Below are 17973 nucleotides of genomic sequence, written 5' to 3'. Positions count from 1 at the left end.
TAATGACGGTAAGAAAGTGTTTGTTCAGTAAATGTCCTGCAAAAGTTGAAAATGGTCCAGTACTCAAATTATTTTCTTCTTCTGGCGACCCAAAAGTGATTCTTGTGAATAGGTAAACAATAAATGATCTATTAATCATTAGTAAATCATCTATTAAATGCTAATTAAGCCATTAGTTACACGTTTGAACTTATAAACACTTATGAACCAGAGCACTGAGACATCTTTGGTTCAACAGCACTTGTTCTTCATGAGCAATATAGCACGCGGCCCCTGAAGAAACACATGTATTTATGGTAATGCCTCCATCAGTTCACTGAAGACCAGAATAACCCTCGCCCAGCATGCATTCTGCACCACGTGCGCTTAATGTCGCTGAGAGACGAGCTCTACTTTGTGCAGAGCGCGGCGTAAAGATTCGTGCAACATTGAACTCACGAAACAACCCAGACGATACTGATGACACTGCACTTCTGCTGTTGCTATATTACAGCGAGAGACAATAAGGGGCCGTGGCGGTCCCAGTGGGACGGAGGAACACACTGCAGTGCATCAGTGCACCGTCACCGCCTCTTCAGGGGAGCTGATCTGAGGGCCTTCCTCAGCCGGCTCCATGCTGCTTTCCATAGTCCATCACCTGTCAAAGCACCCGCTCTGAATCTTTATATTCTCTAGGGTTTTTTAGGGGGGTTATTTTTCATATCTTTGATGCAAATGTTGTGAACAGGGACTTTTTTTTTCTTTGTAATGATAAAAAGTCTTTTGCCGTGGAAGTGTTTTTTAAAACACTGCTTCATATAATCTTGAGTTGTGGTTCATCTCAGCGACGTGTTTGTCTCACAGTGTGATTACAGCTGGTAAAATATACTGAAGTTGTGTTTAAAGTCTCATTTAATCTATTTTGTATTTATCTAACAATTTCATTTTAGTGCAGTAATCAGTTATTGATTGTATTTTAATGTCTTACTATTATTACTGTTATTTAATTGTTGAATTTAATTCAATTTACTGTATATTATTTTACTTTAATCAAATACATAAATAAAAATGAATACATATGTGTGTGTGTGCGTGTATACGTGTGGGTACGTGTATGTATATGTGTGTGTGTGCGTGCGTATGTGTGTGTCTTTGTGCGTTCGTGTGTGTGTGTGCGTGCGTGCGTGTGCGCGTGTGTGTGTGTCGGGAGGCAGCTGAGCCCCGGTGAGGAGGAGTCAGTGTGTGTGAGGAGCCGCGCGCTCACTGGCTGCTCAGCCTCCGACGTGAGGAGCCGCTCAGAGGTCCGATCCCCGGTCAGTGGGCGCGTGGAGAGCTGAGCGCGCGGACGCACTCGAACCTGGAACCGGAATCGCCAGGAGTCGGCGCGAGGAGCCCCGAGATGATGGAATACATTGAAAGGACTCCGACGCAGTGAAAGTTTGCACCTCCGACATGGAGACGCACGCGCACAGGCAACTTCCAGCCACAGTAACCATCGCCCTCGCTCTCGCCTGAGGGTTCGAGGTGCAGCGGAGGATGACACCTGCACCCCGCGGCGCGAGGACCGACGCGTCGATACGCGCGTGCACATCTCTTTGAAACAAAACTCGGTCAAATCTTCTGCAAGAGGGACTTTTTTTCTTTCTTTTTCCGCCTCTGAAATCTGCACAAAAACAGATCGCTGCCCCCTTCAGGGTCCGTCGGCCACGCGGCTTCTCATTGCGCCGCTGGACTGCGGCAGAGCACACACACACACACACACCTCCCCGTGTACGCGGACCCCTCGGACGCACAGGTGAGCCTCAAAGCAGCTCCGAGCTCTCGACAGTGATGGAAAAATAAGTGTTAAGATTAATATTGTACAACATTTTATTTATTTTGGGCGTAAAAATGTGCGTAAAACGCCCAACATGTGTTGTTTACGCTCTATTCACCAACCCGGCTGACGAGGAGCGCGTAGATGAAATGGTTGATCAACCTTTTAAAACCCAGCTTCCCCTCAGAGGTCAAAACAAAAGTCCTTACAGCATCGCTCATGTATTCATGTCCAAAAACACACAACTGCACTTTTTACGTCATTACATCCGGACTCATGCTCCAAATATTCAGCCTGACGTGTCTTTGGAAAACTTTGGGATGTCCTCTAGAATTTAAAATAAAGTCAAGTGGTTGTTTCTTTTTTTAAACCACTGCTGCACAGCATGAGGTTGGGGTCCGCAGTGGGAGGGGGCGTGGTGTGTGTGTGTGTGGGGGGGGGGGGGGGGTTAATACGTTGCCGTATGGAAGTTAAATGAGATTACATGTCGTCATCGCACTGTGCCGACCTCCTCCTGTGTCTCCTGCAGGTCTCCGTCGACATGCCGGCTCTCACCTCTCCGTGCTCTTCACATCTGAAGTAAAAAAAGAGAGCTCTGCTCCAAAGCCCCTCCCCCCCCCCTCTCGCTCTCTCTCTCTCTCTACGCGGGCGTCTCACCATGGGCACGGTGCTGTCGCTGTCCCCCGGGTCCCGGAAGTCGGGCTACTATGACAACCGGCCGGGCTCGCTCAGCCAGTACACGAGCATCAGCAGCCGCTCCCTCAACAGCCAGAAGGACCGCGGAGGGCCGAAGAGGGGCCAGTCCATCTTCCTGCCGGCGCTCACGTGGAAGCGGCTGGTGGCCTCCACCAAGAAGAAGGGCGGCTCCAGGAAAGGCGGCCCCGGGGGCCTCGGGGACCCCCTCAACAACAACAACAACGGCGTCAACATCTACCACAAGGACCCCCTGCTGCACCTCAACCACGGGAACGCAAAGAAGTCGCTGTCGTGCGCCAACCTGTCCAGCTACGAGGGCCCGGCGCTGCTGGGGCCGGGCTACGGGCCGGGCGTGGGCCGGGGCCACGGCGGGGGCGGCGGCTACGGCAAAACCCAGCAGCCGTCCTCCGTGAAGAAGCCCCTCCCCCAGGGGACCACGACCTCCTCGGCGTCGCCGAGGCGCGTCATCGTGCAGGCGTCCACCGGCGAGCTGCTGCGCTGCCTGGGCGACTTCCTGTGCCGCCGCTGCTACCGGCTGAAGCGCCTGGCGCCGGCCGACCCGGTGCTGTGGCTGCGGGCCGTGGACCGCTCGCTGCTGCTGCAGGGCTGGCAGGACCAGGCCTTCGTCACGCCGGCCAACGTGGTCTTCGTGTACATGCTGTGCCGCGACGTGGTGGACGGCGACGCGGTGGCGTCGGAGCACGAGCTGCGGGCCACGCTGCTCACCTGCCTGTACCTGTCCTACTCCTACATGGGCAACGAGATCTCCTACCCGCTCAAGCCCTTCCTGGTGGAGGCGGGCAAGGAGGCCTTCTGGGACCGCTGCCTCGCCATCATCGACGCCACCAGCGGCAAGATGCTGCGCATCAACGCCGACCCGCACTTCTTCACGCGGATATTCGCCGAGCTGAAGAGCGAGGGCGGCTGCGGCCCGCGGGACTTCAGCCGGCTGCTGGACCGGTGAGAGGGAGCCGGGCCGCGTCTTTTGTCTTTGTTTCTGCCGTACGCTCGAGGATTCGCGCGCACATTTGGTCGTTGTCATTGTTGTCGTTGTTGTTGTTGTTGTTGTTGCGGGAGCCGACAGAGCTCCGGAGACACACTGGATCATTCCATCTGGGTTTATTGCCGTTGCCCCCCCCCCCCCAAGTCATTGGCTCACAGAAGCGCACAGCTGTGTTTTTGTTGTTTGTTTGTTTTGGCCCTGGATTATCCACCCGAGTCGACTTGTAATTGAGGGACCATGTGGTCCACCTGGCCCCTCCGGGTCCGGCCCCGCGGACGGGAGGACGCCTTCAACTCTGAGACGTCCGAGCCTGAAGCAGTCGATCTGATCCGCGGAGAGGCCGAGTTACATTTTCCGTGTTGACATCCGCTGCCCCCCCCCCCCCCCCCCCAGCAGTGAAGAGTGACGGATGGGGGACAGCTGAGAGGTCCGTGTCGGGTCCTGCTGGTCCTGCTGGGTGACCCCTGAGGCTCAAGGGCCTCAGGGCCAGTTGCTGTTTTATTCATCTTCACTCACATCGGCCTCTCAGGAGCGTTTCCTGGTGGAATATGAATTGACGTTGTGTGTGTGTGTATGTGTGTGTGTATGTGTGTGTGTGTGTGTGTATGTGTGTGTGTGTGTGTGTGTGTGTGTGTGTGTGTGCGCGCGCGTGTCGGCATCGCGCGGCGGACGGCAGCCCGGGTCATCAGCTGTTCGCTCCGTCCTTTGTCTCGTCGACAGGAGCGCCCACAGGCGGTGGTGTTAATGAGATTAGCAGATTACCGCGGCCCCTCCTCTCCCTCCTCTCCCTCACCCCCCTCACCCCCCTCTTCTTGTCCACTCGGCAGCCCTGCAGAGCTAATCCAGGTTTACTCGACCTCACTGGACCGCAAACACACACACACACACACATCTAAATACTTTGTCCCGTTTCTTCTCCGCGGTGCACGAGTGAAACGCCGAGCGTTGCTCCTCAGGGTCCGGATGGTTCTGGTCGTCCCTCCTCTAAATGAAGCGCTGGCCTCGACCGATCCACTTCCTGTGTGCTGTGCGAGGTCACAGGGGTCACAGGGGTCGGCCCAGGTGAGCCTCGTGGTTCCAGCTAGATTTCTTTTCTTTTTCTCAGCTGCAGTGTCTGAAGCAGACTTTGCAGGCTGTGGATTTGCCGTCTGGTTATTAAAATTAAATATGAATACATCCAAACAGAAAGATCCCTGAACGGGCAGCTTGTGGCCCCTGAAAGTTACTAGTTTCACCAACGAGGGAACGCTTCCACGAGGAACGTTCAAGCCAACCAGTAGATTAAAGGATAAATAAACTGATATTCGAGACATGTTGTTATTTATAGCTCCAGTCGGGGAACCCCCTGACAACACGAGGCCTCGTCTCCTGGGAAGCCCCCTCAAGGTCACGGGAGACCCTCAAGGTCACGGGAGAGACGAGAGTCCTTACATCCCGATCTGCACACACATCCCTCGGGGTAATCCAGTCCTAATCCTCCCGTCTCAATCAAATAGAGAGAGAGAGGAAGCGAGGGATGAGAACGCGAGGAAATAAGTAAACGCTCCGGGATCCGGTGAGATCGAAGTGTCACGCCTCTAGAGGCGGCCCTTCAGAAGCCTGCTCCGGAGGTCCTCAAGAGACCCCCGAAGCTCGGCCCCGCTGCCCCTGAGGCTCATGGGGGGTCAGCCCTGCTTCACCTGCCCGCCTGAGGAAGAGGAGAGGAGAGGGTGGCGGCTCAGTCTCCTCTTCTGGAGCTTTGACTGGCCGCCATTTTGGGTTTGATGGTCAGTGCTGCTCTCTCTCTCTCTCTCTCTCTCACTCTGTCTCTCTCTCTCTCTCTCTCTCTCTCTCTCTCTCTCTCTCTCTCTCTCTCTCTGTCTCTCTCTCTCTCTCTCTCTCTGTCTCTCTCTCTCTCTCTCTCTCTCTCTGTCTCTCTCTCTCTCTCTCTGTCTCTCTCTCTCTCTCTCTCTCTGTCTCTCTCTCTCTCTCTCTCTCTCCCTGGCCCCCCATGCTTTGACAAGGACACTTGTGTCTCGACTCGGCTCCCCTCCCAACCCCGTCCCCCCACCGCACACACACACACACACACACACACTCAGCTGTTGTTTCATTAGATTTGACACCCCGCGCCCCGCCGGCCATTGTCAGGACGAGGGCCGAATGGAGCCGGTTGGTGGCACCGCGTCGTGTGTGTGTGTGTGTGTGTGTGTGTGTGTGTGTGTGTGTGAGAGAGAGAATGCGAGTCAAAGTGAAGGAAGGGCGATGTCTGCCTCCACCAGGCGCCTCCCGTAGACCTGAACGTTATTCCGATCAGGAGACACAACGTTAACTTCCCTCCCTCTAATGCATCCCGGACCTCTAATTCTGATCATCCAATCAGCCCCCCGGGCTCCACCTGACTGACAGACACACGGCGCCTGTGACTTCCTGTTGCCGTTGACCGGTTATCAGAACCAGATCAGGCGGAGGCTTCGTGAGAGCTGGACCGTTCCTCTGCAGGCTGGACCTTCGATTGGGACTTCAGGACCGGCTCTGCATTCAGACTTTTGGGTGTTAATGTCTTACAAGATGTAACGGATGAGTCTGGTGTTCTATTTTTCTTCGTGTCAACAAGCATTGGATAGTACTTTAGTACTTTATACTTTCAGGCCCAATTCTGTGTTTTTGTTCGGACTAGAGAAAAAAACCGTTTTAGGAACAAATCATGAACTTTCACAATAGACCACGTGCTCTCAGAAGCTGGGCTCTGTAGATTGGAGCCAACGTTACTCAAACCGCGGAGCGCAATGCTTTCTTTGGGGACTATTTTCATCTGCGGATGAACACAGTGGCAGCAGGACGCTCTGTGTGTGCGATTGATTCATGCTGTGGAGGACCACTGGGACCACTGGGACTACTGGGACCACTGGGACCCGCCGGGCCCTCGCTGCGAGTCGTGTTGCTGACGATAAGAAATACAAAACCTTCAGCAGACGCCTCCTCCAGGCCACAGCTCTGTGAGTTGTGTTAGGTTCTGTCAGGGTGACGTGAGAGAGGGAGACACACACTCCTCAACGGAGGAGGTGAAGATAAAGATGTGAAGATAAAGATGGAAAGATAAAGATGGAAAGATAAAGATGTGAAGATAAAGATGTGAAGATAAAGATGGGAAGATAAAGATGGAAAGATAAAGATGTGAAGATAAAGATGGGAAGATAAAGATGGAAAGATAAAGATGGAAAGATAAAGATGTGAAGATAAAGATGTGAAGATAAAGATGGGAAGATAAAGATGTGAAGATAAAGATGGGAAGATAAAGATGGAAAGATAAAGATGTGAAGATAAAGATGGGAAGATAAAGATGGAAAGATAAAGATGTGGGCTGGTCACACAGAGCTGAGAGCAAGAAATGCAGAACAACAAGAAATGAGAGCCAGGTAGCTTAGAAACATTTACTTCTTCTTCTTCGTCTTCTTCATCTTCTTCATCTTCTTCTCCTTCTCCTTCTCCTCCTTTTTCTTCTTTTTCTTCTTCTCCTCCTCCTTCCTTCTCCTTCCTCCTTCTTCTCCTCCTTCTTTATTCTCTTCCTCCTTCTTCTTCTCCTTCTCCTCCTCCCACTCCTTCTTCTCCTCCTCCTTCCTTCTTTTCCTTCCTCCTTCTTCTCCTTCCTTATTCTCTTCCTCCTTCTTCCTTCTCCTTCTCCTCCTCCCCCTCCTTCTCCTCCTTCTCTTCCTCCTTCCTTCTCCTTCTTCTTCTTCATCTTCTCCTTCTATTTCTTCTTCTTTTTCTTCTCCTCCTTCCTTCTTTTCCTTCCTCCTTCTCCTTCCTTCTCTTCCTCCTTCCTTCTCCTTCTTCATCAACTCCTTCTTCTATTTCTTCTTCTTTTTCTTCTCCTCCTCCTTCCTTCTTTTCCTTCCTCCTTCTTCCTTCTCCTTCTTCTCCTCCTCCCCCTCCTTCTTCTCTTCCTCCTTCCTTCTCCTTCTTCTTCTTCTTCTTCTTCGTACATCTGCTCCTGTTTTATAACGTGATGTTTTCGATGAGCGATATCATCCCTCCGGTGAATGCAGGTGACGAGTCCCCGTGTGACAGCATCAGCGTCTCTGCTCTGCCTCCAGGTGTCCCTGTGTCATGTTTAGACACAACAGAGACAGAAAACTCAAATAAACGGTCGACTCTCGTTTTCTCAGGCCGGAAATAGCAAAGCATGCAAAGTCGTAAGTTAGCATCTTTATTTTAGACTCGTCTGTCTCTCACACCAGAGGTGATGAGCTCACTTAGACGCGGCCACCGCGTGTCATCGCCTCAAACGACCAGACCGGCGTCCAGAGCGCGGTGCGGACGCGTGGCGTCAGGAGTCTCTCATCCACGCCCAGCTGGAGACACAGAGGCGGCCTTTGTTCATGCAGCGGCCCGCTCACGGATCGGAGCTCCTTCCTCCACGCAAGAAGCGCTCCGACCGGACAGAGATACATGTAGAACTGTCTTGAGTCCATCACCTCCTCCTCCTCCTCTTCCTCCTCTGCCCACGTTTCCATCCGTACCTTCCTCAGCCATCATTACCTTCGCATTGAAGGTAATGTTTTGATCGCCGTGTATTTATTTGTATGCGTGTTACTCTCATAACTCAAAAAGTGTTAAACCGAATCGCATGAAATTTGGTGGGATGATTGGTTATTATCCGGGGACCATTTGATTAGATTTTGGGATCGATCGGGTCAAAGGTCAAGGTCATGAAAAGGTCAAACTCTTTTTACCATAGCGCGGTCAATTTCTATCCAATTGGCATGCAACTAATGCCAAAATGTTCATAATTCAATGCCCAATCTTGTGATATGCGAAGGTATGCGCTCTACCGAGTGCCCGTTCTAGTTGTTACTGTCACACCAACATGAAGCGGCGCATCGCCTCCAGTGACTTTTGTGAAGCCACTAAAAGGTGTGTGTGTGTGTGTGCGTGAAGCTACGCGCGAGTTACTGAACAACAAATGTGACTTTCAGTTATTTTGTTTCTGTTTAGTTTTTTTCATCACGATGACATTTACTGTGTTGATTATTTAATAAAGTATTGAGTTGAAGTTGAGCCTGTCTCTCTCTCTCTTTTCCTCACATCTGAGAGCACTTCTACGCTTCACACACAAAACACCACCCTTTGTTCTCGGCGCGGTGCTCGTGAAACACTCTCCTCCGCCTGCCGCCCCGCTCGCTGCAGACGGGCAGTAAATCCAATGTGGGACATAAAATAAGTCAATGCACCGCCACACAATGGCCCGGGCGCTGCAGATGGCCTTTTGGCTCCCTGTTGGGGGGGGGGGGGTCTCGCTCCATCCGAGCGTGTCTCTGCAGTCAATCACCCACCACAGGTGGAAACGTGCTGCTGCCTCTCCGGCCGCTCGGTGAGAGGAACGCGGGTTTTAATGTCCGTCGCCGGGCGTTATTATCTCATTTAAATACATAAACTCTCTCGTTTAGTTCACTGCCAAGTGGTGAAAAATACATTCGCTCGAGTACTGTATACTTAATATACATCTGAGGTACTTTACTGGAGTATTTCCGTTTTTGCTACTTTATACTTTTCTCCTTTTCTACATTTTGGACACCAATTGTGTCGTTTTTATACACAATTTGACAACATTAGTTATTTTGCATGTTCAGAATATTAATACCAAATATGAATCAACTACTGAATCCCAATGTATTGTTATGTATTAAGCTCCCAGTCGTGTATAAAATGACTGTAATGCTCCCCACGGGTACAGCTGTGATGAACACATTGAAGCATCACGAGCAGGTACATGTCCTGTTATGAAAGAGGCCATTCCCCTTGAGCACTTGAGGATATTTTACCTAAAGTACCAATACTTTCAGCAAGAACTATGACTTTTTAAACACAGATTCAAGCATTTAAGTATTTGTCATACAAAATATGTTTGCAGAACAAGTGCTCTGAAAGAAATGGTGGTGACATGTTTTCAGAACTGTTTTGGAAATGTGTAAAATAGGAAAATGTGCAAAAGCAAATTCAAAAAGATGTGGGCGACTCTCAGGGTTCCCACAAACACACACACACACACACACACACACACACGCACAGCTGCACATAGTTTAATATACAGGTCACAAGCCCGTAAAATACCACAAATGCCCTCGAATAAAAACACGAGGGTTTCCAGTTTCACACACGCAGCTTTCATCACACGACAGATGCCATAAAACTCAGACTCAAAAAGGACTTTTCAGGCAAAGCAGCTTATTTGGCGATGCGCGATGCGTCTGTCTGTTCTCCTTTTCTCCTGAAAAATGATTATTTCAATGCCATTTGTAATCTGTTCACAATGCCGGAGTGAGGGGACAGCCGGGTGAAAACCATATGGCGCCGGTCGGAGCCGGGGTCAGAGGCCGGGGACTCCTCAGAGGGCCGAGAGGTGAGGGAGGTGAGGCCTCGGGACGCTCTGATTTAATGAGATGAAGACGCGTCGCTGCAGATGGCTGCCACAGCCGGACTGAGTCCTCCCAGCTTCCTCCTGTCTTCTGAGGACACAAATCAGCGGCTCCCTGCCTCCCAGTGTCAGTGATACTGGTTCAGTGTGCTCCCAGTGGCTCCCAGTGGCTCCCAGTGGCTCCCTGAAAGCCTCAGCTGCTGCTCTCGGCCTTTTATCAGCCCTCTGGGAGCTTCACACAAAAAACCTTCTGTCAATGCTTCTTGGTATCCATTATCAATTCAAGCTGTTTTAAATCTAATACTTTTTTACTCGCTGCTACATGTCAGCTTTAAATGTAAAAACGCTTCCGAAAAAATGACATCTGGACGCACAATCTTTAAAAGTACACTCAGAGCAGATCTGCTGCCTCCACACGGCTCTCAACAGGACGGTAGCCTACAATGCTAACAGTGCTAACAGTGCTGTCAATGATAACAGTGCTAACAGTGCTGTCAATGCTAACAGTGCTGTCAATGATAACAGTGCTGTCAATGCTAACGGTGCTAACAGTGCTGTCAATGCTAACGGTGCTAACAGTGCTGTCAATGCTAACGGTGCTAACAGTGCTGTCAATGCAAACGGTGCTAACAGTGCTGTCACTGCTAATGGTGCTAACATTGCTGTCAATGCTAACGGTGCTAACAGTGCTGTCAATGCAAATGGTGCTAACAGTGCTGTCACTGCTAACGGTGCTAACAGTGCTGTCAATGCTAACGGTGCTAACAGTGCTGTCAATGCTAACGGTGCTAACAGTGCCCATTGTGTTGATGAACAGAGAAGTCTAGAAACGATGATGTAGACACCATCGTTCGCGTCTTGATTGGGCTTAGAGGTCACGACGTGTCCTTCCTTGATTCGTCGTCACGCCCCAATCGCACGACTCTGATCAACAGTTGGACCTCGTCGTCAGTCCAAGCTAATACATCTCTGGTCCCTCTTTTCGCCGTTGCCGTTGTTTTTCTGAAACTAAACCAAGAGAATCTGCTTCTTGTTTACACCGTCAAACGCATGCCCGGTGAGGACGGTCATGTGATTGTGAAAACGATACTGAAACGCCCCTGGAAAGGGACATCGTTTTCGTGTTCAGTGTTGTTGTGTGGGTGTAGTCTAAGAAAATGTCTTAAACTGTGTTTATCTGCTCCAACATACACCGCAATCGTTAGCATGTAGAGCTAACTAGCTTACTCACAGTTCATAACCGAGTGGCCAAGGAGCCTTTTCTTGATGAGCCGCATTGTTTTGGGTTATGTGTAGAAAGTTCTGTTTGAAAGGAATAACATCATGTGACATCGGGGTCGTTCTGACGGTCGATGGTACGGCTTTAGGACCGTAGATAGCAGACTCCTCCTGACTGAGATGGTTCACTCAGGTTCACGCCGCCGGAGGTGAAGAAGACTCCACGGGGATGACGGATTCTGTGAAGAGCAATCAGAGGTCATTAAAGCCTCATCAAGTGCTAAAACCAATACTCAATCTTATGACTGCAGTAGCCTACTTTAGTACACAGGTGTCAAACACGGGCCGAATGCGGACACATCATTTCATGTGGACCCTGACGGCTTGAAAGACGTATGATCACCTTTTCTTAAAGACATTTAAGAAAAATATCCTGTGCTTTTATTTTGAAGGTTTCAAATGAAATGGATTTACGTTATAATATTAGAGATATTTTCTTGTGTACAAATATTTCAATACTCGAATAAACAATAATCAGATGCAAAAAGAGTTATTACCTTCGCATTGAAAATGTTTTGATCGCCGTGTATTTGTATGCGTGTTATTCGCATAAGTCAAAAAGTATTAAACCGAATCGCATGAAATTTGGTGGGATGATTGGTTATTATCCGGGGACCATGTGATTAGATTTAGTGATCGATCGGGTCAAATGTCAAGGTCAAGGTCATGAAAAGTTCAAACTCTTCTTTTTACCATAGCGTGGTCAATTTATATCCAATTGGCATGAAACTAATGCCAAAATGTTCATAATTCAATGCCCAATCTTGCGATATGCGAAGGTACGCGCTCTACCGAGTGCCCATTCTAGTTTAACAATATGTTGGGCAGTAGTTTATACGTTAGTAAGTTACAGCTATTTGAGGGCGGCCATGATGTGGCCCACGGTGAACATGAGTCTGACCCTTGATTTAGTAAGTACTGTAGTACTACTCCACCAACATGTTGAACATGTTGCTTTAGTACTTTACTCCTTTTCCACTTTTATATTACATTCAAGAGTAGATTGTATATACAGTAAGACAAGTTTTGAAAAAGTGTCCAAATGTACATAAAGCAGTTAAAATTAGCACGACCGTGACTAGCAACAACATCAAAGTACAGACAATGAAAATAAGTACATTAGGTAGCCAGTGCTTTTACAGGAAATGTTATATCAGCTTTGATTTGTATTTATCATTTGTATTCCACACATAGTTGTACATTACCATAACTGTAAGCACTTTATGATGAATAGAGTTAGACGTAAACACTCACAGATGATTAAAGACTTGTTTGTTGCGACTGGCTTTTAGTTTTAAAATATACAGAGAAACGTCAGTTAATTTAAAGGAAAAGGTCTACATTTTGGGGTTATGTTTAATTCCTTACTTGCACAAAGTAAGAACATAAATGTGATACCTGTCTACTCTAATGCCTGCTTCAGGGCTCTCAAGTCTCACGCATTGAGCGTGAGACTCACGCATTTCGGTCTTAACTCACGCACTCCCGCCACACATCGTATTTCTCACGCTGAAAAAAACTCTCGGCTCTTTAATGTTTCAATACGTCGATCGCGGTTGCCGCAGAGTTCCGACGCCGGTCTGCGCGCATCGGGACGGAGCAAAGAAAAAGTCACTAGCACCCCCCCCTGACTCGAGTCAGTTACTAGGACAGAGGGCATTGTGGGACATTTTCATAGACATAAAAAAACAAACATACCAGAGTTCTGGTTATGATCCGCCTTTTGAAGTCTCCAGTGCTACCTGGAGAGCGCCGATACATAAAGAGATATTCTGGCATGGAATTGTGTTTGTCGTTGGATTTCCGATCGTCCCTCGGCTCGTGCACAGCGCCAACAACAGGAGCGATTTGAAATGCCTCTCAGGTGCATTTTTCACACCAGAAACACTTCCTCTTCTCGACGATATTATTTATAAGATCATTTGAAAATAAGTTGAAAAGAATTGAAGATAATCGAGTTAGCATTAGCTGCTACTAGCACAACACAATGACTTCAGTTTATTTTAGTTTTCCGCGTTATTGTCACACAATAGTAGAAATGCAATCATGCTATAAGGAGTCGAGATTTAATGTTCTTCTTTTTCTTTATTTGCAGCTGACGGATGAGGAGGCAGGATCCGTTCTGGGCCCTTCGGCTTCCTCCCAGAGGTTCACGCCTCGACGTCACACTGCAGCCGTGAGAGTCACAGGAATTAAAAGGTGCGAATTGGTGTCAAACCTCGTTCGGTTTGGGCCCCAAACTGAGCGACGCTTACCCGCTAAATGGAGTGCGTCGTAGTGATCGGACTTCAAAAGGGGTAAAGAGGAAGCTGTGATCTAATTTGCATATGAATGCTTTCAGCTGGTTTGAAACGGTTCTTAATGTCAAATTCGTCAACTGGTAAATTAGCAGCAAAATCAAACATTTTAAGTTCCTAGATTGAGCTTTAAAACAGGTAAACCTGAGCCAGTGGGCACATAACACATGACGAAGAGAACGAGACCACAGCACTCGACTACGGAGACGAATTTCGACAATTTCACAGCTCCACATTCGCCCTCAGTAAAAACACGATGCACGTCTTCTCTTTTCTGCAGTTACAGTTATTTTAAGTTGCAGAGTGTTGATTGAAGAGTTGCAGGGTTGTTATGTGTGTGAAAGTCACACACATGTAAAAGACATACACACATCTGCACACACACAGGCTCTCAGAGGTTTGGTGAATCTCAGTGTGTCAAGAGTCCTAAATATAATTTGAGAGATGTTTGTAAGTTTACTGTACAAAAGGGATTAAAAGAAGATGTATTTCTATTGTAGGGGTCCAATTTTGGAATAATGTTGAAATGGATATGTCACACCTGACGTCATAGGTAGCGAGGTGCAGGAGCTCATGCGCAGAGAAACAAGCAGGATCGAAACTTGAATAACAAAGGCGCTCTTTAATGAGGCAAAAAACGGGTTGCAACAAAAACACCAAGGTCCAAAAGAGGGTCGAAACAGACAGGATCCACGATAGGAACATATAACACAGGACGACGGGAAAAAGACAACAATCCAGCAACACACAAGGGAAAGAGTGGCACAATATATAGGGGAGAAAACAGGTGTACGACATGAGACAGTAACGAGACGAGAGTGGCTGAGGGCAGGTGCAGGGAATGAAACAATCAAGGAGACAGAGGAGACACAGTAGACACAGAGTAAACACAGAACAGGACCTTACAGGATATAAGAATGGTTTAACTCATTTTTGGTTTTCAAAGGAATTATTTATAAAACAATTCTTCAGTTATAAGTGTGATTGAAATGTATTTATATGGAAGATGTATGTGGATGTATGTCTGTATATATATATTTTTTTTTTCTTTGTTATTTTTCTTTATTTGATATACATTTTCTGGTTTATTTGATATTAATTTAGGATAGGAATATATAAGCATTTTTGCTTCTACCTGTACCTTTTCAGTCTTTCTGTTTTGTATATTATATAGAATAATATTGTATTGTATTTGATTGACTGAATAAAAATACACACACAGGCTCTCACAGTGGGGTCCGGCCGTCAATAAGTCACACTAACAGGTCTCTGTGGAGAGAGAGGACATAATGAAGCTCTCCGGCCGAACGATCGGCGATACGAGGAGCTTCAATCTTTACTGGAGTATCAAGCAGTTGGAAAAAACAACATGTTGCTGGTGTCCAGTAACTACACTGAGAGTTTAACAGATACGTTATCGTGGATATCGTCTGTGTTTAAAACAAAGCTTTTGCCATGAAACAGGGGAACTCCCCTGATTTTTCAAATGTAATAAAAAATCTTTGGTCGTGGAGTTTGAAAGAATCCACTTTACCAGACCTCTGTAGCCTGCGAGTAGCTCGAGGCTGCGTTAGCTGCTACTAGAATGACACAACAGTTTTTACTATATGGCTGAGGTTAGGAGGGATTGACCTCAACGGGAAGAGGTTACGATAGGTCGCCGGGCTGCAAGTTTCGACAAATCAAAGATAGGGAAAGTCCATCCAGGGTTGCCATGTTGTTTTTTCGTTATTTTTTCCCACTCAAAATTCAAGCAAACCACGTGGACGATTATAGAATAGTGCTAATTGCTCGGCTGTTTAGTATTTTGCTAACGTAAACGCAGCAATGAGAGGAAAAAAGCAATCAGGATGGGGACTGGCAAATACCCGTTATACACCCGTATTCCTCTTTTAGTTTGCTACAGGCAGTGAGCATGCTCGCTAACACTGGCTCGGTTTAACAAAACTAATTCTCACGTGTAAAATGATATGTGACTCAGGTCTTAAAAAGATCTTTCAACGTTGTGAACACAACCAATATTGTGTCCGACTGCATCGCATTGAGGCTGAAGACTCACAGACATAAGTCTCAAAAACAAAGACAAAACATCCAAACCCACAAGACCCCACAATAGATAAATAACATCACCATGTCTTTGACATTCTGGTGGACTGAAGCCACGCTGAATGTCACTCGTTCCTAATCACAGCGTTTTAAGTCCCCGTAAATCCTGCAAAAAAATGATGTCTGTGAGTATTTATCAAGCCGGCTGATCGGATCCAGAGGACACTGAGGGGACACGAGAGGAAGCAGCTGGTATGTCACCGAGTGGGCGGCTTGGATTGGACGTCAACTCCTGCAGGTTGGAGGAGCGTAACACACACACACACACACACACACACACACAGGAGCTTCAGCCCATGCATTGGTGCAGGAAACCCTCTCAGAGGCTCACAGGACAGCACGAGGCTTCTGACCTCTTCCAATCACATTAAAACACAAGAACTGGCACTCGGTAGAGCGCATACCTTCGCATATCACAAGATTGGGCATTGAATTATGAACATTTGGGCATTAGTTGCATGCCAATTGGATAAAAATTGACCGTGCTATGGTAAAAAGATTTTGACCTTTTCATGACCTTGACCTTGACCTTTACCCCGATCGATGCCAAAATCTAATCAAATGGTCCCTGGATAATAACCAATCATCCCACCAAATTTCATGTGATCCGGTTTAATATTTTTTGAGTTATGCGAGTAACTCGCATACAAATAAATAAATTAATAAATACACGGCGATCAAAACATAACCTTCCGCATTTTCAATGCGAAGGTAAAAATGTTTTTAGTCTTCCTTCAAAGGCCCAAAGCACGTTGTAGGAATTAGCATTTTAATCACGGTATAATGTGGACGTGTCTACATCACTTTGTTCGGGAGGCGAAACGAAATCAACACACAGAGAGCTGGAAACCTTGAATAATTTATTTTCCTTCTACTTGTTTCATTTTTTATTACTTCTGCAATGGGATAATTGTCACAGTCGGCATTCTTTTGTGTTTTCGGTTCAGGCAACAGCCAAAAAAGTTGTTCTCATTTCATTAAAAAGCACTCGATGTACAAAAATATATCGTGACGGTATTCTCTACGGCTGCTTTTATGAATTGAGACGTACAATTTGTCATTCAAGAAGTATATTTCACATCTGTTTTGGTTCCATCTTGTCTTAACTTCAACTATCTGATGCAACGTTAAAAGCAAAAGGCAGCCGGGCCCAGAGTCTCTCCAGGACGTCGTGTCCCTGTTCCCATGGATGAGGCTCCGGATGGAGGTAACCGACTCTCTGGGTCGACATTTTAAACATTCAAGCGATCTTTGCGGGATAACGGTTGCTTTACAGGAGCAGCGCTGCAGCGTCAGGCCGAGCTCCAGAGGTCCAGCCGTTAGTTGTCGGGGGCGACGAGCAGGACGAAACCATCCCGGCTCTTCTTGAAGTCGGCGCCCCTCTGGCCCAGCTTGGTTTCCACGGTGACGCTCTTCGGTTTGCCCCGCATGTGAAGCTGCAGGGCCGACTGGCAAACCTTCACGGGGAGGTGGACTTTTCTTACACTGAAAGAGAGAAAGACAAAACATACGTTTTACTATCCTTGATAACAACAACAACAACAAAAAAGGCTTATTTCCACAGCCTGTGGACTACATGCCTTTCCTTTCCTCTAATCTTTACCTCGTTTCCTAATCCCAAACAAAAGTAAAGGCCCCGTCCACGAGAGAATGTGTTGTGTCCAAACACAATGTGTAATGTTGGTCGATGAGATCGGTGCTGACAATTCATACACTCTGTCATACTCATTGAAAGTGTTTATATAACTCTATGATGCCTTCTTCTGGTCACATGACGTCTATTGTTCATCTGGTCACATGACATCTATTGTTCATCTGGTCACATGACATCTAGTGTTCATCTGGTCACATGACATCTATTGTTCATCTGGTCACATGACGTCTATTGTTCATCTGGTCACATGACGTCTATTGTTCATCTGGTCACATGACATCTATTGTTCTTCTGGTCACATTACATCTATTGTTCATCTGGTCACATGACGTCTATTGTTCATCTGGTCACATGACGTCTATTGTTCATTTGGTCACATGACATCTATTGTTCATCTGGTCACATGACGTCTATTGTTCATCTGGTCACATGACATCTATTGTTCATCTGGTCACATGACGTCTATTGTTCATCTGGTCACATGACATCTATTGTTCATCTGGTCACATGACATCTATTATTCATCTGGTCACATGACGTCTATTGTTCATCTAGTCACATGACATCTATTGTTCTTCTGGTCACATTACATCTATTGTTCATCTGGTCACATGACATCTATTGTTCATCTGGTCACATGACATCTATTGTTCATCTGGTCACATGATGTCTATTGTTCATCTAGTCACATGACATCTATTGTTCTTCTGGTCACATTACATCTATTGTTCATCTGGTCACATGACA

At 47.3% G+C, this 17973-nt stretch overlaps 2 protein-coding genes across 2 annotated transcripts in view; one reads left to right on the top strand and one right to left on the bottom strand.

Annotated features, from left to right (window-relative positions):
* The first annotated feature begins 1279 nt into the window (after nt 1-1279).
* Nucleotides 1280-14466, top strand: si:dkeyp-92c9.2 (uncharacterized protein LOC571482 homolog). The gene is made up of 3 exons (XM_056419652.1): nt 1280-1774; nt 2325-3451; nt 13265-14466. The coding sequence occupies exons 2-3, from the start codon at nt 2454-2456 to the stop codon at nt 13266-13268; spliced, it is 1002 nt and encodes a 333-aa protein (XP_056275627.1). The 5' UTR covers nt 1280-1774; nt 2325-2453; the 3' UTR covers nt 13269-14466.
* A 2425-nt stretch (nt 14467-16891) lies between these two features.
* The window catches only part of myo1g (myosin IG), a 55056-nt gene continuing 53974 nt past the window's right edge, over nt 16892-17973 (bottom strand). Inside the window, 1 exon segment of the mRNA XM_056420557.1 lies at nt 16892-17057. Within this exon segment, the coding sequence (XP_056276532.1) occupies nt 16892-17057 (166 nt within the window).

The sequence above is a fragment of the Pseudoliparis swirei genome, chromosome 1 (genome assembly GCF_029220125.1).
Source record: "Pseudoliparis swirei isolate HS2019 ecotype Mariana Trench chromosome 1, NWPU_hadal_v1, whole genome shotgun sequence".
Taxonomy (NCBI): Eukaryota; Metazoa; Chordata; class Actinopteri; order Perciformes; family Liparidae; genus Pseudoliparis; species Pseudoliparis swirei.
This window is presented reverse-complemented; position numbering and strand designations above follow the sequence as displayed.

Bases quoted from the DNA above. Each gene is read 5' to 3' on its own strand.
- si:dkeyp-92c9.2 (XM_056419652.1), top strand. From the start codon at position 2,454: ATGGGCACGGTGCTGTCGCTGTCCCCCGGGTCCCGGAAGTCGGGCTAC.